Source organism: Notamacropus eugenii, chromosome 5 (genome assembly GCF_028372415.1).
Source record: "Notamacropus eugenii isolate mMacEug1 chromosome 5, mMacEug1.pri_v2, whole genome shotgun sequence".
NCBI classification, from domain to species: Eukaryota; Metazoa; Chordata; class Mammalia; order Diprotodontia; family Macropodidae; genus Notamacropus; species Notamacropus eugenii.
This window is the reverse complement of record NC_092876.1, coordinates 141,966,849-141,992,729: the sequence shown is the minus strand read 5'-3', so window position 1 is coordinate 141,992,729 and position 25,881 is coordinate 141,966,849. Positions and strand designations below refer to the sequence as shown.

General features: G+C 37.1%; 1 protein-coding gene across 1 annotated transcript; it reads right to left on the bottom strand.

The window, feature by feature from the left end:
* Nucleotides 1-656: 656 nt before the first annotated feature.
* LOC140505271 (interleukin-18-like) lies at nt 657-24,358 on the bottom strand. Its single transcript, XM_072611095.1, has 6 exons — nt 24,252-24,358; nt 12,147-12,275; nt 10,774-10,785; nt 8,158-8,286; nt 7,188-7,324; nt 657-3,732 (listed from the first exon to the last, which is right to left on the bottom strand). The coding sequence occupies exons 2-6, from the start codon at nt 12,265-12,267 to the stop codon at nt 3,493-3,495; spliced, it is 639 nt and encodes a 212-aa protein (XP_072467196.1). The 5' UTR covers nt 12,268-12,275; nt 24,252-24,358; the 3' UTR covers nt 657-3,492.
* Between the last annotated feature and the right edge of the window lie 1,523 nt (nt 24,359-25,881).

Genomic DNA, 25,881 nt, shown 5'->3' with positions numbered 1-25,881 from the left:
ACTGTGGGTTCAGAGCTAGCATATGTGTATCTTTCTACTCTGCCATCTTGGCTCCTCCCCCCTGAAATTCTTACCTTCAATAAGCAACAGTGAAGAAAAAGTCAACTGTGACCTCTGAGAAATTCAATCCCCTTCCACTCAACTCTTCCATCCCCAATGCTTTGTAATCCCAAGAGCTGTGTTAACAAGAACCATGAAAATCCAGTTTGACTTTTCAGGTGTTAATCTTTTTCTATTTCCTGAATTGCTGGATTACCATCAATTTTTTTTGACTTGTACTTGTCCTACATCCTGTCCATTGCTTTAGAGTGGGGTTCTGCTTCATCATCATGAGGGATCACTAAATATACTTAAAAATATTTATTTCCAAAGTCTAACAAAAAGGGGGTTAAAGATTCCTTCTAGGTAGCTAGGTGGATTTTAACAATTGCCTTCTGGAGACAATCTTTATTGTCAAATGATGAAAAATTTCTACTCAATTTGGTTTTTCTTATCTATGTCTCTTTTCATCTATCACATGTTAATTTTCAAAAGAATTTACTGATTTGGGGGTGTATGTATGTTGAGGGAGAGACTTTTGCTGATTGAATATTGAACCAAATTTTTAGTAAAAATAAAACATCAACAACAACAACAACAAAGCACAACACTTTACAACTTCTGGTCCTTTTAATTGCAATCATACATAGCTATAAGCAAATACATATATGTATATATATATGTATATACACACACTTCATTTTGAGTTCTTTCATTTTGTATGATTTTACATAGACTTCTCCCTATTCTTTATATACTTCATGTTTGTACTTCTTAACACCAACACGATGCTCAATTTCATTAATATACTCTAGCCTACCCTCTTCCTCCCAAATTTTAGATATCTAGGCAATTTTTTTTTTGCTAGTGTAAATGCAGTATACTAAGACATCTCTGTACAAACAAGTTGTTTTGTATTTTGAATAGTTTTCCTGGAATACATTCCTATTAATGGATAAGATCAAATGATAAGATCAGACTGTTTACTTTTATTGTGACTTGACTGATAGTTCTCCAAAATGATTGCCCTTATGTGCGTTTGCACCAGTGGTATTTGAGAGTACCTGCTTCCTCACACTGTCAATAATGGACTTTATATGCTCCCTCTCTCTCTCTTTCTCTCTCTCTCTCCCCCTCCCTCCCTCTCCCCCTTTCCTCATTCACTCTTTCTTTTCTCTTTTTATTAATTTAGTGTGAAAATAGAAAGGACAAAACATTATTGATCTTTCTTATTTTAATTTGAATTCATTTTAACATTTGATCATTTTGTTATTTATGTTTCCCCCTTTGGTGAATTGTATTTTTAAATCCTTTGACTATTTTTGCCCATTGGAGACTTGGTGCTACCCTCATAGGCTTATATCGTATTACTTATAAAATGTGGAAGCAAACATTTATCCATCATATTTATCATGGATATTATCTTTTTATCTTAGTTTTGTTATTTCCTGTGGTTTGAAAGATTTTGGTTTTTATATAATTAAACTATAATTAACCTCATCTCTCCTCATTTCTGATGCTTTAATTGTTCAGATTTTATCTCCATTTCACAGTGGGGAAAAAAGTATATCACTCCATTTCTTTTAAACTTTAATAAAAACACTTTTTCAATTCCCTTGAAATTTATTATAGTGTTGAAAGAGGAGTAACCAGATCAAACTATTACCACTATGAAAATTTCCTAATTGAAGAAAGAGTAGTAGCACTGGTTATAAATTTACACATGACTTAAACCCGGAGAGTCAGAAGTTGAACAGAGCCAAGTCCAATGGATTGAGTCCTGAAAAGGACAGATGCCATTTGGGGTTGACCATAAGAAAATGTGGATACACATAGTAGACTTCAGGCCAGATATTAGGGCATTTCTAATGCCATGAAACATCAGGTTGGACCGACATATCTAGGGAAACCAAATAGAGCAAGAAATCTTTTTTGGAGAGCAACTGAGTAATTAACAGTGAAATGTGAGAGACTGTCCCTGGAAAGGTAATTTTGTTAGTACCTACCATATGTTGTACCCTTATATAACTTTACCCTTACATTCTAAATAAAATATCCATTTAAATCAGTTAGTTTGGAGTTTAGTTCACAAATGAGAACTAGATTGAGATTGGAACAGGAAACTAAGGATGGAATTCAGGGATTGAAGCCAAAATAGTGAAGGCAGTGAGAGAAGGGTCAAACTGTTCTAGTTATGAAACTGGCAGGGACCTGGGGTGTGTTCTCAAGCTTTGCAAGGCTTTGGCTGAGCCTTTGATGTAATGCATCAGGAAGTCCCCCAAAAGATAATCCCTAGATATTTTTGTCATTGCTGGGCAAATCTAAAAGGAAGTCGTGTTTGCAATTGTTATGTAACTGATTTTGGCTCACTATACCTTGGGGGAACTAAAGTACATACTGAAGCATATGCTGGAATCTGATGCTTTGGGAGGAGCAAGATGTTAGAGTGGAAAGAACATGGGAGTTGTTGTCATATGCCCTGATTTTGTAAGTCTTAGCACAGACACTTATTAGCTGTGGATTTCTGGAAAGCTTCTTAACCTTTGTGAGGCTTCATTTTACCTTTTTTAAAAGTATGTAGCAATAATAAAGCTTTGTGCTACCTGACTCACAGAGTTGTTGTGAAGTGATTGCTTTTTGTAAACCATGAAGTTACATATCTCTATTTCTATCTCTATTCTGTCTCTATATCTCTATTTCAATAATCTATCTCTCTATATTTCTCTATCTCTATCTCTGAGCTACTGCTCTGATACCTCAGTATAGTGTAGAGGCGATAATGAGCTTCCCAAGGCAATGCTGGCATAGTATAAATTCTGGCAGATTCTACCAGGCTAGAAAGATGGTCTTGGAGACAATATGTATCTACACTCTGAAGTTTAGCTCAGCTAATTATGGAGAGGCTCATTTTAATGATGTTAGTCAGAAGACAATGCATTCTTTGACCATAAGTATCCATGAACCAGATAAAAATATCCTAAATACCATTGTTGTTGTTGATAGAAACTCTGATTAGTAAGCTCTATAGCAAAGAATCTGCTTCAGCCAATCTTGGTAACTCACTATATCCTTTCATGTGGAACATTGCCCTCTCAAGGAATGCACTTGGGATAATTCTCTGACTCATTTGTAATCCAGACTTGGGTTATTGGTTACATTGGATTTATAAGCAATAATTCCATTTTTTATATTTATATTTTACAATAATATTATATATGAGAGAATCATAAATTGAAAGCTACCTTCTTTCTCTGTTACTACTAGTATTTTAAATTAAATCTAACGTAGTTTTTTGAACTTAGAGACCTAAAAGTAGTTTTTCTATACCCAATTTTCCCATAAGTGTTGATTAAATAATCAGTCTATGAGTATATCTTTACTTAGTTTTTTTTGCAGTTTAGGACCCCATTGAAATACTGTTATTCTTAAGATACACGATTTAAAACTATCATTCTATGAGTCTGTTTTCCCAGATTCATAATGGACAATGAATTTTGTAGACCCTTCTTCATCTTGGTTCCCTTTCTTTAAAATCAGTTTAAAAATTCTCTTCTTTTCCTGCTTACATGCCAAATAGTATCCTGGGTACAAAAAAGATTCAAATTGCATCTTGTCATTATGGCCTGGGATTCTCTCTTGATAGAATAAAATATCCTGATCTTTGCCATCAATTTTGTCTGAGGCAGTGCCTTCCTATGGAGAAAGAAAAAAGAAAAGAAAAGAAAACATTCCAGATGTTATTATGATGGGCTATAAAGAGCCTACGTAAGGATAGTCTTTGCATAGATCCCACACTGGGCCAGAGACTTCTGCTAAAATATGGGGAGGAAAGTCTCCATCAACATGAGTTACCTCCATGATGTCATGTAACTCCATCCTCTGTGTATTTGTTCCCTTTATTACACTTCTGGGACATTCGTTGTCTCTCCTCTCCCACTTAGAGGAAACTTCATCTGCTGCCAAGCAGACAGCACTCCAGGAAGGCAGTAGTTCCTTCAGATTGCTCCTCCATCAGTAGGGGCTGGAGGATAATCCAAGTAGCCCCTACTGCTTCCTAGCCCCTACCCAGGCACAGATTTTATGGCCTAGATGCTCATGATCAAGTCACTTCTGGTTATGTACCACCATGTTAGTAATTGGCTAGGTGAGAGAAAATTTATATCACTCCTAAACACTTTGGGAGATTCTATATCATTTCTTAATGTTTAACAAATTAATATGGTCTTGACCTTGGAGGCAACAATTTGTCTAAGCAAGCCACTCACTTTTTCGATTCCATGACTCTTATGCTGAGCACTTCAGGCTTAGCACTGAACCTTAGGAAACCTTATTTACAAATGTACATGTGTGCTTTTGTGTGGATGGACACCCCCACACACAAATATACCACACATCACACACAGACATGCCACACCACACAAACACTTGTAAGGGCAAGAAAAGTAGGAACTTTTGCTGTTTTTGTTTTACTAAAAGTGCCTCTGAATAATGTGATTAAGGAGGATCTTTCCCTCCCATTGTTGAGCCTGGGAAGATTTGTAGGAAGATTCATGCCTTTTGTAAATGAGGCACTGGTGCTCAAAGAATATGATACCCTCTGGCTCTAAAAAGTGTATGAAGTTTCTGAGTTGCGAGTTTTATTTGTGGCTTATTGATTGGAAGTGTTTGTTTGGCCAGATGAGGACTCTGGGAAGCTGCTAAGGAGCCCCCTGGGTTGGAAAACCCAGAAGTCGGTGCTTTCTTCTCTGGTAACTGGTCAGACAGTTGGACCCGTCTTTGATGGCCAAGTAGAGGAAGCCATGTATGTTGATCTTTGATTTCTCTGTATTTTCTTTGAAGTTCAGGGTGTTGACTCCCATGAACTAGGTGAATGATATATGTGCTTGGTTAAAAGAATGATACATATGCTTGATTAAAATGATTGTTAACCCCTCAAAAGTTGCCTTTCCTTTTATGAATGCAGATCTAAGAACCTGTGATAGGAGGTTCTCCTGTGTATGTTGGGGTGCTTCCTGATACAACAGCCCTCTCCACTTAATAGTAATTTCTTCCTTTTCCTCTCCCCCAACTCAAATCTGTCAGTTCCAGGAAAAATTCTATACCAGATCATTAAACAGGTAGATGGTGAGCATCTAGAAAGGAAAGCAGTAATAGCAAACAGCCAACCTGGCTCTACCCCTAAGCTGGAAGTCTTTACCTGGGATTCACTATAAGGTAAAAACAAATGAATTTTTGCCTGACTTGTTGATATCAGTTTCCTTACTTTGTAGTACCATGCACACATACAATCAACATATGGATCTCTCCATCAGTACAAAGGCATTTCTCCTTCTTCTTCCAAGCACCTCCTTTAAGTTGTTCTTCTGTGAAATGCAATGGGATGAGCAGAAGCTAGACTGAACTGGGATTGAGGGGAGCCCATAAGCAGCCAGGTGGCACAGTCAAAAGAATTCAGGCCCTGGAGTCATGAAGAATTGTGAGTTCAAATGCAGCCTCAGACACTTAATAGCTGTGTGACCCAGGGCAAGTCACTTACCCCCGTTTGCCTCAGTTTCCTCATCTGTAAAATGAGCTGGAGAAGGAAATGACAAACCATTCCAGTATCTTTGCAAGGGAAACCCACAATGGAGTCATGAAGAGTCAGACATGACTGAAAAAACTCAACAAGAAAGAACAAGGTCTAGTCTCCCATTTCACATCTATGTGACCTTAGGGGAATCATTAAACCCCTTGGCTTTATCTTCTTCATCTGCAAAATGAGGAGTTAGACTAGTTGAGTTCTAAGGTCCATTCTAGCTCTAAAAAGTCAGATTCTGTGTTTTCTTGCATTTCCTACCTCACAGAACTTTCCAGAGGACCAAGGGAGATAAAATACTTTGTAAGCTATAAGGTCTACACAAAGTCAGCTATTGCTTTTCTTTCTGCTTTGGTATTCACTTAGGCTAATTTGTTCTGGATCAAAATATTGAATGGGGAAAGAAAATCACACGCAGCTTCATTTGCCATATAGAATATTTGAACTGGAAGAAACCATCAGCTAAGCTCATTCCAAATGGATTTCATAACCTAAAACAGGGGCCATTGAAAAAAACAAAACAAAACAAAAAAATTTTCTATTTGACTCTGAGACACTTTAAGTGATTTTCCCTCCTTGGGCAGAGTTGCTTTAACTATCTTTAACTGAGGGCAATATCTATGTCTTTGCTCTGATATTTGGGATATATCCCATGCATGGAATGCACTTCCCCACTTTCTCTTCACCTCCCTCAAACCTTTTCTTAGAATCTCTAGTTTCTTTTATGTCTCAGCTCAACCTTTACTTATTCCCTCAGTCCCAAGTACACTTCTCCCAATCCTACACTTTGTATCTATTTTTGTATACTTATACTGGACATATATAATGTATAAAATATAGGCTAAACAATATTTTACTTTTGTTTTTGTATCTCCACTGACTATCATTGTGTCTAGTACATAGTTAGTGCTTAATAAATGCTCCTAGGTTGATTGATATTTGGAGCACACAATGGATGGAGAAAAGGTTGCATGGATATTCATTCTGGAAAGTGTCATAGTCTATGTTTATGAGTTTCCTGAGTGAGAAAGGCATATGTCTCCTTTATGGATGTGGGTACTATCTACCAACTATGTGAGGCAAATGTTTGAGGTCTATCTGGGAATGACACATTGCTGAGGGCTTTGTGAACTGATCAGCCCTGGCAGTGGTGTAATGACAAAAACTCTAGATGTGGAATTGGAAGAACTGGGTTCCAATTCTATTGTCTACCTTGGCAAAGTCATTTCACTCCACTCTGGGTTTCAGTTTTTTTCTGTAAAATAAACTGGGGGTTTGGGATGCTAGATGAGATGACCTCTAGGGTCCCAGCCAGCTCTTAGACATCCTATTTCATGATATGTATGTTGGCTAATTATCTGGATGGTGTAGATTTTGCAACAAGTGCTGGGCCCAGACCTGTGCTGTGATCTGATGCTGCTCATTGATTTAGGCAGCTGTAGATGACCCTCTGCTCTTATAGTTCTCTCCCTTTATTCTTCCTCCTCTGGAGATTGGATTCAGACTTTGAAACAAGTTATTATTCCTAAAGTTTTCCTAGAAGTGAAACTGAAAACAAGCAGCTCATTCTTACCTTAAAATGAAGTTTTTTATCCTTGCAGCACAGTGTATAAGTTTTTTTCTCAGTCTTCACAGAGATGGCTACAGCTAACCCTTTCGGCATGGTCTCTTTATAATGCTGTATTATAAACTGAGTCCGAGGTGCATTGGCTGAGGACAGACATTTGTAAATTAGAGTTCTATTCAGAAGAATCTTTCACAGCTTTTTAGTTTTTAAGAATTGTCTTTAAGGGATAGTCACAGAAGGGACGATCAAAATGTTGATTTTTGTGTGGCTTGTTGAAATCAATAAGCTCTCTTTGAGATTTGGATAAAGTCACATCCTGGAAACAACAATTTAGAAAGCTTAGCATCTATCCCCAACAAAATCGTCTAATGAGTTGGAAGACTTTTTCAACCCAGTGCTATCTAGGAACTAGAGATTCATTTAGAAGTCATTCCCAATTATATTGATTTTTTTTCCTGAAGTTACATTGTTTATTCTTCACAACAGGTAAGGACTGATTTATATGTGCCAGCTCTGAATTCTCAAATAAACTCCCTTACGGTGTGCTCAACATTCAAAACCTACATCAACAACCAGAGAATAGATGCCCCTTGCCCCTTGTAGTCTGTTATTAGTGGAGATGAGCTAAACCTACTCCTTTCCCTTCCTTTTTAGGTTTGAGGCTAGCAAGGGCTGGGAAGGTAAATGACAGCATGGAACAGAGAGTTAAGGGCAGCAGTGATATGATGCAGAGATCACTTATCCAACAGTCAGGATAGATAGCTAGGTTTTAAGATCCACTTAACATGTTCTTTGACTTTGGGTAATCACTTACTCTTTTTGACTCTCGTGACTGTTTTTCAAGGAAGGTTTTTCCTCCAGAAAATGAGAAAAACCATCTCTAAGGTCTTTTCCAGTTCTATAATTCTCATATTTCTATAATGGTGGTTCAAAAAACAACCAACCAACCAACCAAACAAAAAAATCCAAAACATACCTACAATCTCCGAATCAGACATCTCCTCAAACACAGCCATTTTCCCGTCTTTGACTATTACAAGAACTCTGCCCTTCACGTTTCGTAAGATGGCACAACGCTTCCAAAGTTTGCTGAATTCTGGTTTGACTGTGTTAAACAAACATACATTAAGTACATACTTAGAAGTGGGAGATTTTCATATCTACTAGCAAACCTCTCTTAGATTTTAGTTCTCCAGAGTGTAAGTTCCTAAAATAAATAGCAGGTGCTATTTTAAATTTAGTCTTTTGCACTGAGTATTTATTAAAGGCTTGTTGAATTAAATTGAGAGTGTAAGTTGCTAATCAGGGAAATTTCTTGATCAACATAATGAGCTTACTGAGAGGTGTCCCTTTATTTGGGGCTTTGATTCCTCTTTCTATGAAAGGCATAGATTCACTCCTAACTCATAAATTATTAGTGATCAATACTTAGGGATGAATTGGTCACTTCAGACTATTGTGGGTTATAGCCATTTCTTATTGCAGAGTTTGACTTTTGGATATTTTTCCTTTTTGGAGAGGTCCAGAGAGAATTGAGTGCATTAGAGATTTGAGAACCAACTTTGGTCCCAGTGGGAGCACTTGCATTCTAGTAAATCTTCTCAGGGGTTTATTTCTTGAACCCCTCTCCCCAGCTTCAGAGACAACAGCCTCTTGGCTTAATAATTATAGGAAATGACAGCAGGCAGGGAAATGCTGATCTAGTAACAGTTCTTGAACACAAAACTAGAGAGACAATGGAAGAGAACATCATACTTGCACATATTTTCAACAAGGTAGCCCCAGGATACTACTTGGCCAAATGGAGTGTATTACTAAACCATAGCCTTGCAGAGAGAGAAGAGAGAGTTCCTAGGCAGCACTAGCCTTGTTAGAAGATAGGGATTGTTCCGATAGCCCTTTACCTAGAAAGGCCTGAGCTACGGAACTGAAACATGATATGGGAGAGCAAATGATTGTTTTCAGTTACTATGAATTATTAGGACAGTGCAGGTCCGGTGGAAAGAGGACTATCTAGAAATTCCAAGTTTGTTTTACAACTGGGGGAAATCCAGGCTTTATTTTGTTGTAAACTTGGAGGACTACATTTATCACTGAAGTAGAAAGTGAGACTCACTGGAATATTGGGGAGTTGTCTCTCTAACAACTTCAGGTTTATTTTTCTTTCAAAAAATGTCTAAGGTACAGGCAGTACTATGAATCTGGGAGACTCCACATCCCCGAGAGAATGTGGGTCTCATTGGAGAAGGAAGGAGCCATTGTATGTGGGCTATCATGAATCCTTTATATATACACATATATATTATTTTTGCATTTTCTGGTGTGAAATAAAAGTTGTCCTATGCCTGATATGTGTTACTACTTTTAATGCTTATATGGGAACTAGAGACCTTTTAATCTAGATCTTTAAAAATTAGACACGAAGTATTTTCTGAGTTTTATTTTGAGGTTTTAGAGGAACCTTTGAGTAAAGGCAAAACAAACTAAAGGGAGAATGATTTGAGGGCTGTTTGTGTAAGTAAACAAATTTTGGGACTTTGATCATGAGTTATATTGTGGAAAAAATACTTAAGAAAGCTGAGAAACGATTGACATTTAATAGCATTAAGGGACTAGGGGAGAAAACAGGGCTTCATTCCCTCCTTCCAAAAGGGCTATCTGCTATGTATTTGCCTCTCTTACAGGAATTTACTGGTTAAAGAGCCAAGCAGAAATAAGGTTTCACTTCTCTAAATCATTTTCCCGGAAAATTTAGGGACAGTCTGTTCTTCTCTCTTTAGGTATTTCTCTTTGTTAACCCTGTGTTGGCTCCAAAGACCTATCTCTAAATCCTCCACTTCATTTTCCTGTGTACTCCTGAGAACCATGACTTTCTGCCTGGATGAAGCTCAACCTAAAAGTATGCCTTCACCTCACATGAGGTAGATTCTGGGAGCCAGAGTGTTTCCAGAGCAATGGTGAACACTTTGCTACATTCTTCTCTCTCCATCCTTGCTCTGCCTCCTGACTCCCCTTTCCCTTTCAAGTCTCTTCTAAATGACCACTTTCTACCAGAAGCATTTCCTAGTCTCCCTTAATGTTAAGGTCTTCCCTCTGTAAATATCTCCAGTTTATCGGATATACATATGTGTATATATATATATATATATATATATATGTGTGTGTGTGTGTGTGTGTGTGTGTGTGTGTGTGTGTGTGTGTGTGTGTGTGTGCGTGTGTGTGTGCGTGTGTGTGTAATCTTGTTTATACATAATTATTTGCATGTTTTCTGCTGATTAGATTGTGAGTTCCTTAAGGATGGACACTGTTTTTTTCTTCTTAGTTTGTATGTATCCTTGGTGCTTAGCACAGTACCTGGCACATGTTTGTTGACCACTTCTTATCTTTTGCATCAGTGGTCCCAAAGGGAGTGACACTGAATGCATGTGGTCCACACCCTTTTCGGGGAAGGAATCCAGCTTCCCAAACCAGATCTGCTCCAAGTACAGACAATATGTTTCAGCTCTAAGTATTTGGCAAAGGCATGTGACTCTATGCTGCCAAGCAACTCCCCCAGTTTAGATAGAATAGTAGAAAAATAATCATCCTTTACCTGCCTCTTCAGCTAAAGGGAAAAGAAAGAGAAAACATTCCATTAAATTCTTGCAACAAAAGAAGCACATTTTCATTTCTTAGCTCTTTCTTTCTTTCACCTTACCCCTCTCCCTTTCCCCCCATCATTTCCCATAGCTTCTATAGCTAGATACTCTCATTTAGGAAACCTTTTCTAGAGAACTAAAAGGATCCCACTTAGGTCCGACATCTTAGAAAACTGGAATGTGAAATTTTAATCCAAGTTTTGTAAATTCCAGCTTTCAGGTTTTCCTCAGGTCAGAGGAACTGTCTTTAGATATTTAACTGATTTTACTCCTTAAATGGAGATACTTCCATGGTGGAGGGAGGGAGGGAATGATGGGGAATGAAAACCTGTCCATAGAAACTTATATGGAAGCTGATTCTCAGAGTCTGGGGTAATACAAAATGATACCTTTTAAATTGCCAAAGTGTTTTATAAACAGGTAGCCTTCATTTAACAGAAAGTCACTTATGAGAATTCTAGGCCAAAAACTTCAGAGTATGTCACCAGTTTCCCAAGAAATAGTGCCTCTCACAATTTTTGAAATGTGAATATTGTATAATAATGTTGGTCTACCAGTTTGTCATTTATTGCTGTGAATCAGGATCAATTCCTGGGTCTTATGATAAATATTTTACTTAGCTTCTAGGCCTAGATTTTTTCAAGTAGAATATATCTTCTATAATCCAATGAGAATCACTGGTAAAATAAGAATACTCTACATGAGATGATGATAGGATAGGTACTGGACCTGTAATTTCATTGGTATTGGGAGCTCCCAGGTAAATAAATACCATTCATCAGTGAAGGTCAGGACCCTTTCTACAAATTATTTCCTAGAACGCTGATAAAATGTATGTGCCAGAGTTGAACTGAGGTCTTCACGACTCAAAAGCCAGATCTCTATCAACTATACATCATGCTGCCTTTAAGATGACAATGAGGATGATGATGATGATGATTATGGATGATGATGAATCACTTCCCATAGCTCTGAAGGTTTATAAATCACTTTTTTTCACAGCAAGCCTGCAAGATGAGTAGTACAAGATCATGTGGTAAAGTGGAGGAAGCGTTGGCGTTAGGAAGATCTGGGTTCAGATTCCATCTCAGTCACTTTCTAGCTATGTGACATCAGGTAAATCAATTAATCTTTATGAACTTCAATTTCCTAATCTGTAAAATGAGGAAGTTGGACTTGATAACCTCTTAGGTGCCAAACTGACAAGCCCAAGATCTTGAATATTAAAGATACTTACAACAAGCATTCTTATTTATCTAAATTATTTACTGATAGCTGTGGGTCTGTCCTGCTATTTAGATTTGTACAGATGTGTAGGAATGCTTACTTATTAAATAAAGGGTGTCATCTCTTAGATCTAGGTCCACAATGCTGATAGAATTAAGATCAAGATCAAAGTCCATTTCTGCAGCACAAGATGCTACTGGGTGGTTAGCTGAAGTCGCCATCTTAATACCTAATGGAAGCAGAGATAAAATGTTAAAGAACAAATAAGGTTCCTTTGAAAGCTTGTACTGTCTCCTAATTCTCTCCCTCCTTATATTTATTAGAATACTTTATTGAGACTTCCCCCTTCCCTCCCATCACATTCCACCTTTAATCATCTGTAGATGTCTCATTTCCCCTTTTCCCTCAGAAAGTAGTAAGTTCCTTGAAGACAGAGATTATATAATTTTTCCTTTCTTCTCTTTTTTAAAATTTTATTTATTTTTTTACTTAGTCACAGAGTGTTTGTAGCAGCGATAGCCCAAGTCAAAGGTTGTGCTGGGGCTTGATGTTATTATTCTCATTGAGTTGTTTCAGACTCTCTGTGACCCCATTTGGGGTTTTCTTGTCAAAGATACTGGAGTGGTTTGCCGTTTCTTTCTCTAGCTCATTTTACAGATGAGGAAAATGAGGTAAACTTAAAAGTGACTTTACAAAACATAAAATGTCCATATTTGCAAAAAGAAAAATACACTATTTAAATCATCGAAAATCAGAAAAAGAAATGGAACAAGCCATAAAGGAACTATCAAAAAATAAAATTTCATATCCAGATGGATTTATAAATGAATTCTATTAAACACTCAAAGAGTGGCAAAGTGTGTTGCCCAGGGTCACATAGCTATTAAGCATCTGAGGCCAGGTTTGAACTCAGGAAGATGAGTCTTCCTGACTCCAGGCTCAGTGCTCTATCCATAGCACTGCCTAGCTGCCCTTGTTTTTGCGTATTGTATTCCTAATCTGTTTCATGGATTGACCTTTTTTTCAAACCATTATCAAATAATTTTAATTATTACTGCTTCGTAGTATAATTGCAAATCTGGTCCTAAGAGACTCTCTTCCTTCCCACTTAATTTTTTTCATTATTAGCTTTGAGATTCTTTTGTTCTCCAACATGAATTTTTTCTTAACTCTACAAAATAGCAGTTTGATACTATGATTGTGATGGCACTGAATAAGAAAATTAATTAAGGTAACATTGTCATTTTCATTAAAATTGTTCAAACTGCTCATAATAATATTTCTCCAGTTATGTAGATCTGTTATTTCCACAAAGAATGATTTGTAGTTGCATTCATATAATTAGTTCCTGCATGTCTCTTGGTAAAAACAATTATAATAGCTAACATTTATGTAGCACTTACTATGCACTGGACATTGTGCTAAGTGCTTTATAATTATTATCTCATCTGATCATCACAACAGTTCTGGGAGGTAGTGTTTCTGTTATCCCCATTTTAAAGATGAGAAAACTGAATTAGTGGTTAAGTGACTTGCCTAGGATCCTACAACCAGTAAGCGTCTAAGGTCAGATTTGAATCAAGACTTCTTGATTTCAGGTCTATCCGCTGTACTACCTAGCTGGTAAACTTAAATATTTTATGCTTTTTGTAGTTATTTGGAATTAAATTTCTCTTTCTAGGTCATCTTAGCATTTTGTTGGTAATATATACAAATACTGATGATTTATATGGATTTATTTTATATTCTGTAACTCTGCTGAATTTATTAATTGTTTTAATAATGTTTTGGTTGACTTCGTAGGGTTTTCTAAGTAAACTATCATATTATACACAAAAATTTTTTTCTTCTGTCCCTATACTTATTTGGTTAATTTGTCTTTCTTGACTTATTATAACCAACACTTCTGTTTCTGTGGGCAATTAGGTGGCACAGTAGATAGAATAGTAGCCCTAGAGTCAGGAAGATCTGAGTTCAAATCCTGTCTCAAACTCTTATTAATACCTGACCCTACATAAGTTATTTAACTACTACCTGCCTCAGCTTCCCCATATGTAAAATAGGGATAACAGTAGTGCCTTTCTCGTAGTGTTATGGTGAAGATAAAATGAGTATTCATTAAGTGCTTTGCAAACTTTAAAGTGTTATATAAATATTATCTATTAATTATTTCTAGGATTATGTTAAATAATATTGGGGATGACTAATATCCTCACTTTACTCTTGTTCTTGTTACATGTATTAATTTGTTCGCGATTTTAAGTAGATAACATTTACCATATTAAAGAAAGGACCATTTATTCCTATGTTTTCTAGCATTTCAACAGAAATGGGTACTAACTGTATTTCATCAAAATATTTTTCAGTATTGATGGAGAAAATCATGTGGTTTCTATTATTTATATTATTAACATGATTTATGATATTTATAATCTTCCCTATATCAAACTATCTCAATATTCCTGGTATAAATCCAATCTAGTCATAGTATATAATATTTCTAATATATTATTGCAGCTATCTTACTCATATTTTAGTTAAAATTTTTGTATCAATGTTTCTTTATATAGGTTTCTTTATCTATTTTGTCTTTTCCTGTTTTTGGTATCAAGACCATATTTGTATCATAGAAAGAGATTGCAAGCATTTTATATACTGTTAGAATTGATTGTTTAATAGAATTCATTTATAAATCCATCTGGACATGAAGTTTTATTCTTTGGTTGTTCCTTTATGGCTTGCTCCATTTCTTTTCTGATTTCAGATTAATTAAATAGTGTATTTTTCTTTTGGCAAATATGGGCATTTTATGTTTTGTAAATATTCATTCATTTCCTGTAAGCTATTAGTTTTGTTTGTTTGTAAATTAGTTCGTTAGCAAGCAATTTCCAATAGTCTCCTTTATTTTTTCTTCAATTGTGAATTCTCCTTTTTCATTTTTGATATGAACAATTTGGTGTTCCTCTCTCTGCTTGAAAATCAGTTTATCTATTTACTAAAAAACTCACTACCTCCTACTTTTGTTTATCAATTCAGTGTTTTTATTTCAATTTTATTAATCTCTTCTTGAAATTTCATAATTTCTACTTTCTTGCAAGTTTTTTTAGTTGTATAAGCAATTCATTGATTTTAAGTTTTTTTCTTTTGTTGATGAGAATGATATGAATTTTCCTCTAAGAACTGATTTAGCTGCATCCTATAAGTTTTGTTGTATTGATTCATTATTGTCATTTTTTGAGATGAAATTGTCTGTTGTTTCTACAATTTGTATTTTGACCACCACATCTAGTTCCTTAGAATTATGTTATTTAGACCCCTATCACTTTAAAATTTGTTCTTCAAGGGCTCTTTATTTAATATAATTTTTATCAATTTTGATAAATATGTTAAGCGTTTCTATTTTTCTACATATTTTAGTGAAGTCTTTATGCCCTAATACAAGGTCAGTTTTTGAAAAGGTGTCACACACAACAGACAGGCATGTAAATTACTTTCAGTTCCCTGTCAGTAATCACCAGAAGTTTATCATCTCTTTTTTTCCCCTAGAGTTCTATTCAGGTGCTTAACATCTTTCTTTTTTACTTTTTGATTAGATTTATCTATGTTTGAAAGGGAGCACATTGAAATCTTCACTATTATAATTTTACTATTTCTTCTTCCAATTTGATTAATTTTCTTTAAATATAAGAATTTTGCTCCAGCCCTTCATTTGGACTCTGTTAATCTTATATTTCAAGTATATTTCCTATTAACAACAGATGGTTGGATTCTATTTTCTAATCCATTTTGCTGTTCACTTCCACTTTATAGGTGAGTTTATCTCATTCACTGTTACAATTGATTGCTAATTTCCTTCTGTTCTGTTTTCTTATGCCTTTCCCCCTCTTTATAATCTCTTTTAATTACCCCTTTATGTTTCTTCAAGATTTGACTTCTTTTGCTTATTATCTTACCTATCCTGTCCTCTGTCTTAAATCCCTTTTTAATACTTCCTTTTCTCTGTCCCATTCTATTTCCATTATGAATCTAATGTATTAACCAAGATAGCTGTATGTATGTTTGTGTATGTATCTGTATGGATGTTTGAAACTGTGTTCAATCTTCTTTTTTCTGATTCAGATGATGAGATTTATGGGCTACTTGTTTTACCACCTTCCTCCATGTTTAAATATACTTTATCTTTTTTATCTCTATTATGCAATAGTGATCTCCCACACAGTCCTTCACCTTTCTTCCCTGTTATAGTCCCATATCCTTCCCAGTTTTGATTTCTCCTGATGTCATCAAAGCATAATGAAGCCACCCAGGAAACCACTCTGTTATATTTACCCTTTTCTAAGACCCTTAAAGATATTAAGGTTCTGAGCAAATGTTTGTTTCTTAGCTATTAGCACAAAGACAAATAATCCCAATGTTTACCCTTCCAATGAAATTAATGTTTGTACCTTTATATATTTCTTTAGGTTCCTGTGCTTCCATTTCAAAATGTCTACTCAATTCTGGCCTTTCCATCAGGAATACTTGGAAATCTATTTTATTAAAGGTCCATTTTCTCCCTATAGGATTTTAATTAGTTTTGCTGGATAGATTATTCTTGATTGTCAGCTTTTTGAATGATCATATTCCAAGTTCTTTTCTTCTTTTTATTGGTTGTTGCCATGTCTTGTATGGACCTTACTCTGGCCCCTTGGTATGCTTTATTTTTGAATTCTTATATTTCTTCCATTGACCTAGAAGATCTGGGTTTTAGCTATGCCATTAGCAGAAATGTTAATTTTGGGGTTTCTTTCAGTAGGTGACCATTACATTCTTTCTATTTTTACTTTGCCTCCTGGTTCTAGGAGCTTGAGATGGTTTTATTTTAAAATGACTTTAAATATAGTATCAAGCTTTTTTTTTTTTTTACACGATTTTCAGATAATCTGATAATTCTTAGATTATCTCTCTTTGACCTGTTTTCCAGGTCAGTTGTTTTTGATATTATATTTCTTCTATATTTTTCCATTTAAATTAAGAAAAGTTGTGTTAGCATCTCTTATTGTCTCATTAAACCATCGTTTTCTCTTTGGCCCGTTCTAGTTTTCAGGACATTCATTTCTTATGTGAAGATTTCCACCATCTGTACTCTTATATTCCTTTTGGCTAGGATATATTTTTTTCTCCAAAGTTTTATTTGAAATTTTTGTAGGGTCTTTCTCTTCCTTTGATTTACCTCATGGGCATTTCTCAATCCAAAGTATTTTCTTATAGTATTTAGCATTGCCTTTAGTTTATTCATCTCAGAATGTGCATTGTTTAGTTTGGAGGTGGTGGTGATAAAGCTCCACACCCACACTTCTGAATGATGTGGTCACGAAATGACTGATCTTGAGATTCCAGGGCAGCTTCAGCTCTTGACTTTGCCTAGGCCCTCTCTTGCCTATAATGTACAGAGCTTCTGCCCTATAATTGGGCTTTAGGGATGCTTCCTCACTTTTCTTCCTCCTTCTCTTCCACCTCCCCTCATACCAAGTGGCTTCCACCACAAGAATAACCGGGTATGTGCAATACCAATATGGTTTCATCCTCCAATAACTGGGTGGAGTAATTTTTACTGTACTTATTAAACCACAGGGATGAATTACTAATAATTAGGTTCATTATCAATGAGGCATGAAGAAAGCAATTTGGAAGCATTAAGTCTACAACCCAGTTGGGTAGATGATACAAAGGAAAGTGATGGAAGGAACATAGAGAAGGTTAGAAAAACCAACAGTACTGAGGCCAAAGTTGTTACCTCAGGGAGCTGCTGTCTCTTGTCTGCTTTTATCCATATCAACTCATGTTGTCAGGTACCATGGTATCTGACTCTGCACTGACAAAGCTTTTGACCAAGGCTGGGTAAAGCCTGGTCATAATTACTAGCAATGGTAACAACATGTTAAAAGGGGAAGAAGAAGCAAAGGGAAATGGTCATGGCTGATCTATAGACATGGATGTAATAGGGAGCCTGCCTATAGTTGGACCCCTGATGATGCTGTTTATATCCTGTTATGCCTCTATGTTTACCTTATTTTGGATGAAGTAAAAGTTGTGAAGTTCCCAAGCCTTTCTTTTTTTCAGATCTTTCCCCATCTGCGTTAATGGTTTTTTTTTCATTTATTAATTAATTTTTAGTTTTCAACATTCACTTCCACACGATTTTGAATTCCAAATTTTCTCCCCATCTCTCCCCTCCTCCACCCCAAAATGACACATGCATTCTGATTACCCCTTCTCCCAATCTACCCTTCCTTCTATAATACCTCCCCTCTTATCCCCTTCCCTTCTATTTTCCTGTAGGGCAAGTTAAATTTCTATACCCCATTGTCTATATATCTTATTTCCCAGTTGTATGTGAAAACAATTTTTAGCATTCATTTTTAAAACTATGAATTTCACATTCTCTCCCTTCCTCTCTCCCCAGCCATCCTCATTGAGAAGTTAAGCAATTTGATATAGGTTATACATGCGTCTCCATAACTGTCATGTTGTGGAAGACTAACTGTATTTCCCCCCATCCTATCCTGCCCCCCCCATTTATTCTATTCTCTTCTTTGACCCTGTCCCTCCTCTAAAGTGTTTGCTTCTGATAACCCCCTCCTCCCATTTACCCTCCCTCCTATCATCCCTCCTTATCTCCTTCCCCCCTACTTTCATGTAGCATTTTCAAAAAAAAAAGCTAATGAGCTTTTGAGACTGCTATTGATGACAGCAAAGTGTCTCCTACTCATTACTATGCCATATTCTTTAAGTTATACTTTTCCCAATCTACTATATAATTCTACTTCTTTAGGTTCTTGTGAAGTAGAAAAATCTTCTCCTGTACCTTGCATTCTATGTTTCTACCAACCCATGTTGGGTTCTGGACAAGAGACTGACAAATGCTCTGCCCTCTTTCCAAAGGAAATATACAGCTGATGACTCCTGGTTAATTCCCAGAAGAGAAAATCTTTTTAGTGTTCTCTTATTATCATATTAACATGGCTTTGTTTATCTAATTATGGGCTGAGGATCCTCTTTTGTTATGTAACCCAGGGGAGTAACTTTCCTGGCATGAATTGCTGGTTGGAAAGGAGGGGAGGGTGGTACCATGGCTTAATGGTGGGGGAGCTATTTTTTTTAATAGGCAGGACCTTGTGTTAATGGGTGTATCAAACACTATGCTACTGTGTTTGTTTGCTTCTGCATGCTGTTGTTCAGTTGTGTCCAACTCTTTGTGACCCTGCTTGGGGTTTTCTCTGCAAAGATACTGGAGTGATTTGCCATTTCCTTCTCCATCTCATTTTACAGATGAGGAACCAAGGCAAACAGGGTTAAGTGACTTACCCAGAGCCATATAACTAGTAAGTGTCTGAGGTTGGATTTGAGTTCAGGGAGCGGGTGTCTTCAGGCTTACTGCTCTATCCACTGTACCACCTAGCTGCCTCAGTCAGTGACTTGTAGTGGGAAGCCAAAATCAGACTGTGTAGGTATTTCTTAAGCTTCATAGCTTCTTACATCTAGTGCTGGCCCTGGTAGGAAAAGAAAGGAAGGAAAGGAAAGGAAAGGAAACTAGCCAGTAAAACCCAAGTCAACTGGGCATCTTCTGGCCATCCAAATTTACCTTCCTTTGGAGAGGAGAAGGAAAGAGAGGGGGAGACAGACAGGAGAGGAAGAACTCAGTTACCCAGCTAGCTGGGTCCCCATTCAGTCAGCTGCATCTGTTCACAGGATTGTGTTTGTCCTTCGTTGCCGAAGACCATGACATCAGAGAAATGGTGACATGACTTACACCTGCATAGACCTTGGCCTAAAGGGACCAATGTCTCCCAGTGCATTCTGGGTTATTTCCAGTCATCCTGATGAATATCTGATCACTGAATTCAGATGGCTCTGGAGGAGAAGTGAGGCTGGTGACCTTGCACAGCCCTCCCCCACTCAAAACAAAGTCAAGTGCGAGTCATGTCATCATTTCTCTGATGGCACGATTTTGTTCATCAACAAAGGACGAACACAATGTCTGTGAGTAGTGCCTCAATGGGGACCCAGCTAGCTGGGTAACTCAGCTCTTCCTCTCCTGTCTGTCTCTCCCTCTCTTTCCTTCTCCTCTCCAAAGGAGGGTAAATTTGAATGGCCAGAAGATGCCCAGTTGACTTGGGTTTTACTGGCTAGATTCCTCTCCTCTCCTCTCCTCTCCTCTCCTCTCCTCTCCTCTCCTCTCCTCTCCCTTTCCTTCCTTTCTTTTCTCAAAACCTTTAACCTACTGCACTCTGAAGTTCATACATTGGATTGGAGGACACTGGGTCCCTGCCTAAGGGCTCTTCTGGGCCTTCCTAGTTTAAGAGTGATTATCAATAGTCACTGTTTCTGTTTCCCTCCCAGCCTGACATCTTTTTATCTATGCTTCACTAAAGGGGTCATCCTCTGGCTACTTCTTAAAGAGGCCTATTCACTGAATGGGCATTACCTCACCCTAAGTGAGTTTCTGAATAGACCTTGGCCTAAAGGGGCCAAGGTCTCCTATTCCATCCTGGGTCATCTCCAGTCATCCTGATGAATATCTGGTCACTGGATTCAGATGGCTCTGGAGGAGAAGTGAGGCTGGTGACCTGCACAGCCCTTCCTCACTCCAAACAAAGTCAAGTGCAAGTCATGTCATCATTTCTCTGATGGCATGGCCTTCTTTGACAATGAAGGATGAACACAACAACAGCTAGCCCTGGTCAAAGTGTGAACTTGTGCATAAACATACAAGTACACATTTCAATTAGTGTTTTTTTTTAAGAGAATTTCGGATGGGAAGAGACCCATCTAGTCTAACCTATGACTGAACATGAATGTCCTTTGTAGTAGTATTCCTGACAAATAATCACCCAACTGTTGTTTGAAGATCTCTTGTGAGTGGAGAAACAATTTCCTTCCATCTACTTTTGCATAATTCTAATTGTTATGAAAAGCTTTTCTTTACATCAAACCTTCACATCTGTCTCCCTGCAACCTTTCTTCTTTCTTAGTTCTATCCTTTGGGATTAAACAGAATAAGCCTAATTCTGCTTCTGCTTATAACCTTCAAATATTTGAAAGTAGCTTCCATGTTCACCCTAAGTCTTCCCTTATTTGGGTTAAACATTCTTAATTTCTTCGGCTGATGTAAGACTGTACATTAGGCACTTGAAATGTTCCCCAGGACAGTCAAGGCCATCTAGATCTTTCAGAAACAGGTGCTTCCTCATCCCCATACCCATAGTCTTTAATACACATTGAACTGATCAAGATATTCTCTGATCATCTAGGCATTTAGGTGGTTGAGTAGGCATATGCTGAATTTAAGAGTCAAGAAGACCTGAAGGTCTTTAACACCTTTTGTCTTTTTATCCACAGAGGAGACCCATGTGATTAGTTGGGGAGACATCTTGACACACATTTCACAGATGAGCAGTTGTCCTAATTCCCCAGCCCCACCTACCAGATGGTCTCAAGCTTTGGAGAAGTTTGAAATTTGGCTGGTCAGAAGAGACACATAGATTTAAAAAAATAGCTCAGAGAATTATGAGAGTCAGTATATAATCAATCAAGTACAGAATCATATAGTATAGACTAAAGGAATTCAGAGTAGGGGAGGGATCACCATGGGCTAAGATAGTTGGTGAAGACTTTATGTGGAAGAGAAGGACCCTTGGGCTGGATTAGAAGGATGGGGAGAATTTAAATAGATGGAGAAGGTTGAGTATTTTAGACAGGGGGACTAGCATGAGCCAAGGCATAAAGTGAGACTCAATAAGTTTGAGGGGTAAAAGGAGAGCAGGAAGGAGACAAACTTGGCTGGTTCAGAGCTGTGGATGATAAAGTAAGGTAGAGTCAGATTTTGGAGGGATTTCAAGGTCAAGGTGAGGAATTTGGACTTAAAAGGTAATAGGGAGATGCTTCTGGTCCTTGATGGGGGGAGAAATCTTATAGAAGTAATTTTTAAAGAAGATTCTTTTGGTAACAGCTGACAGATTGGTTGAAAGGGGGGAGAATGAAATCAGCAAAACAATTAGTCACTTTCAATAATTTAGGTGAAGGAAATGAGAATGGAACACAGGCATGGAAAGAGAGGGACAAATATGAGATATTTTGGAAGAAGGAATGACAGAAATTGGGGAGTGATGAGTGTCTAGAAAGAGAGAGATTAGGCAAAGATGATACCTAAGTGTTGAGACCCAACGAAAGAAAAGAATTTGAAAAAGTGAGAAGAGCTTGAGGCGGTCATAGTATGATTCTCAGTAAGTGACCAGTGATTTGTTTGTTTTGATAATTGCTTTTTCCCTGACACACTATATTAAAATGAAAATTTTTGAGGGAAGACAAATAGTTGAATCTCTAAATTAAAGACCCCAATAACTTAGTATGAATTAATTTAATAACTGTTTTCCTTGGGAAAGACCATGGCAGCACAAAAGAACTGGGTAACTGGGGAAGAAGGATTCATGGGAATTCATGAAAGGAAATGAGATATCAGAGAAAGAGGAGGCGAGAGTTATCAGGACTAATGCTGCTTACTTTACAAATTTAACCAGGGTTGGATGAAGATGATTCTGGATCTTTTGAGTTTGAAGTGTCAAAAGTCCATTTCTAAAGCATCACTGAAGTTCAAGTAGACCCCAGTGAGCACAGGGGATCTGCTTTGGGTCAGTACATCCTGCTCTAGGAATCAGAATGTATGTGTTCAATCTGGGGCTTTGGGGCTGAGAAGAAACTAATTATCTGTTACTCAATATCTAAATGAGATTTAAAGATCAGGGTCCTACTGTGCATTTTTTTGGGTGCTGATTGGTAGTGCTTATCTGATCTGGGGCTTTGTTGCTGAGAAGAAACTAATATCTTATTGAGTTATAATCAAATTACTCAGTATCTAAATGAGAAATAAAGATCAGAGTCCTATTGTACATTTTTTTTGGTGCTGATTGCTGAATGTGGCTCTCCTTATCCTGAAGGACTCCAAAACTCCTGTTATATTTCTGTAAAATAGTACGCTATTTTGGTACAGAGAGGTTGTATGTCATAAGTAGAAACAAAAACAACATCAACCACTGAAATAAATTGAAGAGTTTAGAATGGGAAGTGCAGGTCTGTCATCTATTGGGAAAAGTCTGGAGACAATTAAGTCAAGAGAGAATCCTGCCTCAGTTGCGTTTGTTTGGACTCTTACATCTGCTCCCTTAGGGTCATCTTTAATAATCTCCCAACATCAAACAGTGGATCCCAAATATGGGCCAAATATGTTTTGTCTCTTCTGTGGCATGGCCTAATTAGAACTGCAGTGATGGAACTTTACCATTTGGAAACAAGATGGCACTCACAAGTATATAAAATAGTAGCCACCTCTTCCCACGTTGATTGCTCCTGGGCTGGGCAAAAGCTTCTGCTGTTGAAATGGGAATTCTGGGGGGTGTCAGGAGACATAGACTTAAGGATTTAATGTTAGAGCTATCCTAGGATTTTCCTGTGAGGTCATGAAGACTTGGGCTGCTTTGGAAGAGTTTGGTTGGATGTAAGAATGAGGAAGTACTTGATTCCAACAAATCTAGAGAGCCTTGACTTTCCTGGGGAACATTTCAAGACCTTAACCTGCTTCTTTCTTTGCAATAGTTCAAATTTCTTCCTTTACTCCCAAGGGATTATGGTACAAGGCATACTGGTCAATTAGTCAAGAAAGATGAATTCTTCTCCAGGTTTTGCCACTAACTAGCTTTGTTACCCTCATAAAATTTACCTCTCTGGACCTCAGTTTCCTTTTCTGTAAAATGAGGGGGCTGGGCTAGATAATCTTAATCTCTAGTGTCCCAGCTTTAAATCCTCTGATTTTATGGTCTCTCTGACCTTGTTGATTCATCTATGAAATTAGACTATGCCTAAGGTCCTTTCCACCTTTAACATTCTATGAATCCAGGACCCTCATTGCTATCCTAGTGCTTCTAGAAGAGAGGAGGAAAAATAGTATTTCCTAGGTACACCCAGGAGTTTGGCAGGACAGTGAGTAGGACAAGAATCTCAAAGAAACAGACAGCAAACAGCAAGTGCAGGGGAGTACATAGGTGACTGAGTCCTCTGTGTCTATACATACAATTCATGGACTTTTGTGACCCTGGTACCTCTAACTCAATGTGCTGCCACATATACCCTCCCAGTGAGACCCACTAAGTATTGAGTGGTTGTTCCCTACCTTCTGCCAAATGTCTTCTAGTTGCCAGGTGTGCCTTCAAGGGCTCTTACCTTCTTTTCAGCTTCTGCACAAGTAATGGACTAACTTCTCTGGAGAGTCTAAGTGTATCTAGTGAAGTGGGAGGAAGATAGTATTATGAGAAGGACATAATTAGGCAAATGGCTGATCAACCTTCCTTCCAGGAAGAGTTTCTAGCCCAACCCTTCCACCTCTTCAAGGAGAGAGAACTAAAGGAAAACCAACTCCAAGAGAAAGAGAAATATCTTTTTTTTAAAAAAAATTATTTATATATTTTTAATTTTCAACAATCACTTTTATAAGATTGTGAGTTCTAAATTTTTCCCCCTCCCTCTCTCCAAGACAGCATGCAATCTGATATAGGTCATACATGTATAATCATATTAAACATATTTCCAAGTTAGTCATATTATGAAAGAAAAATCAGAACAAAAGTGAAAAACCATGAAAAAGGAAAAAGAGAAAATAGTATGCTTTGATTTTCATGCAGACTTCATAGTTCTTTCTCTGGATATGAATAGCATTTTCCATCATGAGTCTTTTGGAATTGTCTAAGATCATTACATTACTGAGAAGAGCTAAGTCTATCAAAGTTGGTCATCACACAATGTTGCTGTTGCTGTGTACAGTGTTCTCCTATTCTACTCACTTCACTCAGCATCAGTTCATGTAAGTCCAGGTTTTTCTGAAATCCACCTTTTCCTCAGTTCTTATGGAACAACAGAATTCCACTACATTCATATACTACAACTTGTTCAGTCATTCCCCAACTGATGGATATCCTTTCAATTTCTAGTTCTTTGACACCACAAAAAGAGCTGCTATAATATTTTTGTACATGTGGGTTCATTCCCCCTTTTAATGATCTCTTTGGGATGCATATCTAGTAGTGGTATTTCTGGTTCAAAGGGTATGCACAGTTTTTTAGCCCGTTGGGCATGATTTCAAATTGTTCTCCAGAATGGTTGGATCAGCTCAAAACTCCACCAACAATGCATCAGTGCTCCTGTTTTCCCACATCTTCTCTAACATTTATCATTTTCCTGTTTTGTCATGTTAGCCAATCAGATAGGTGTGAAGTGGCACCTCAGAGTTGTTTTAATTTACATTTTTCTAATCAATAGTGATTTAGAGCATTTCTTATATGCCTAGAGATAATTTTAATTTCTTCATCTGAAAACTGCTTCTTCACATCCTTTGGCCATTTATCAATTAAGGAATGACTTGTATTCTTATAAATTTGATTCAATTCTCCATATATTTTAGAAATGAGGCTTTTATGAGGCACTGGTTGGAAAAATTATTTCCCAGCTTTCTGCATCCCTTCTAATTTTGGTTGCAAGGGCTTTGTTTGTGCAAAACCCTTTTAATTTAATGTAATCAAAAGGATCCATTTTGCATTTCGCAATGTTCTCTATCTCTTGTTTGGTCATACATTCTCCATAGATCTGACAGGTAAACTATTTCTTGCTCTCCTAATTTGCTTATAATCTCATCCTTTATTTCTGAATCATGTAATCATTTTGATCTTATCTTGGTATATGATGTTGGTCTATGCCTAATTTCTGCCATACCATTTTGTAGTTTTCTCAATAGTTTTTGTCAAATAATG

Bases quoted from the DNA above. Each gene is read 5' to 3' on its own strand.
- LOC140505271 (XM_072611095.1), bottom strand. From the start codon at position 12,267: ATGGCGACTTCAGCTAACCACCCAGTAGCATCTTGTGCTGCAGAAATG. The intron at 7,325-8,157 runs GTATGTTTTGGA...GTCTGTCCTCAG, and splicing joins GTCTGATTCGGAGATTGTAG to CCAATGCACCTCGGACTCAG. The intron at 3,733-7,187 runs GTAAGAATGAGC...CTTTCTCCATAG, and splicing joins ATAAAAAACTTCATTTTAAG to GAAGGCACTGCCTCAGACAA.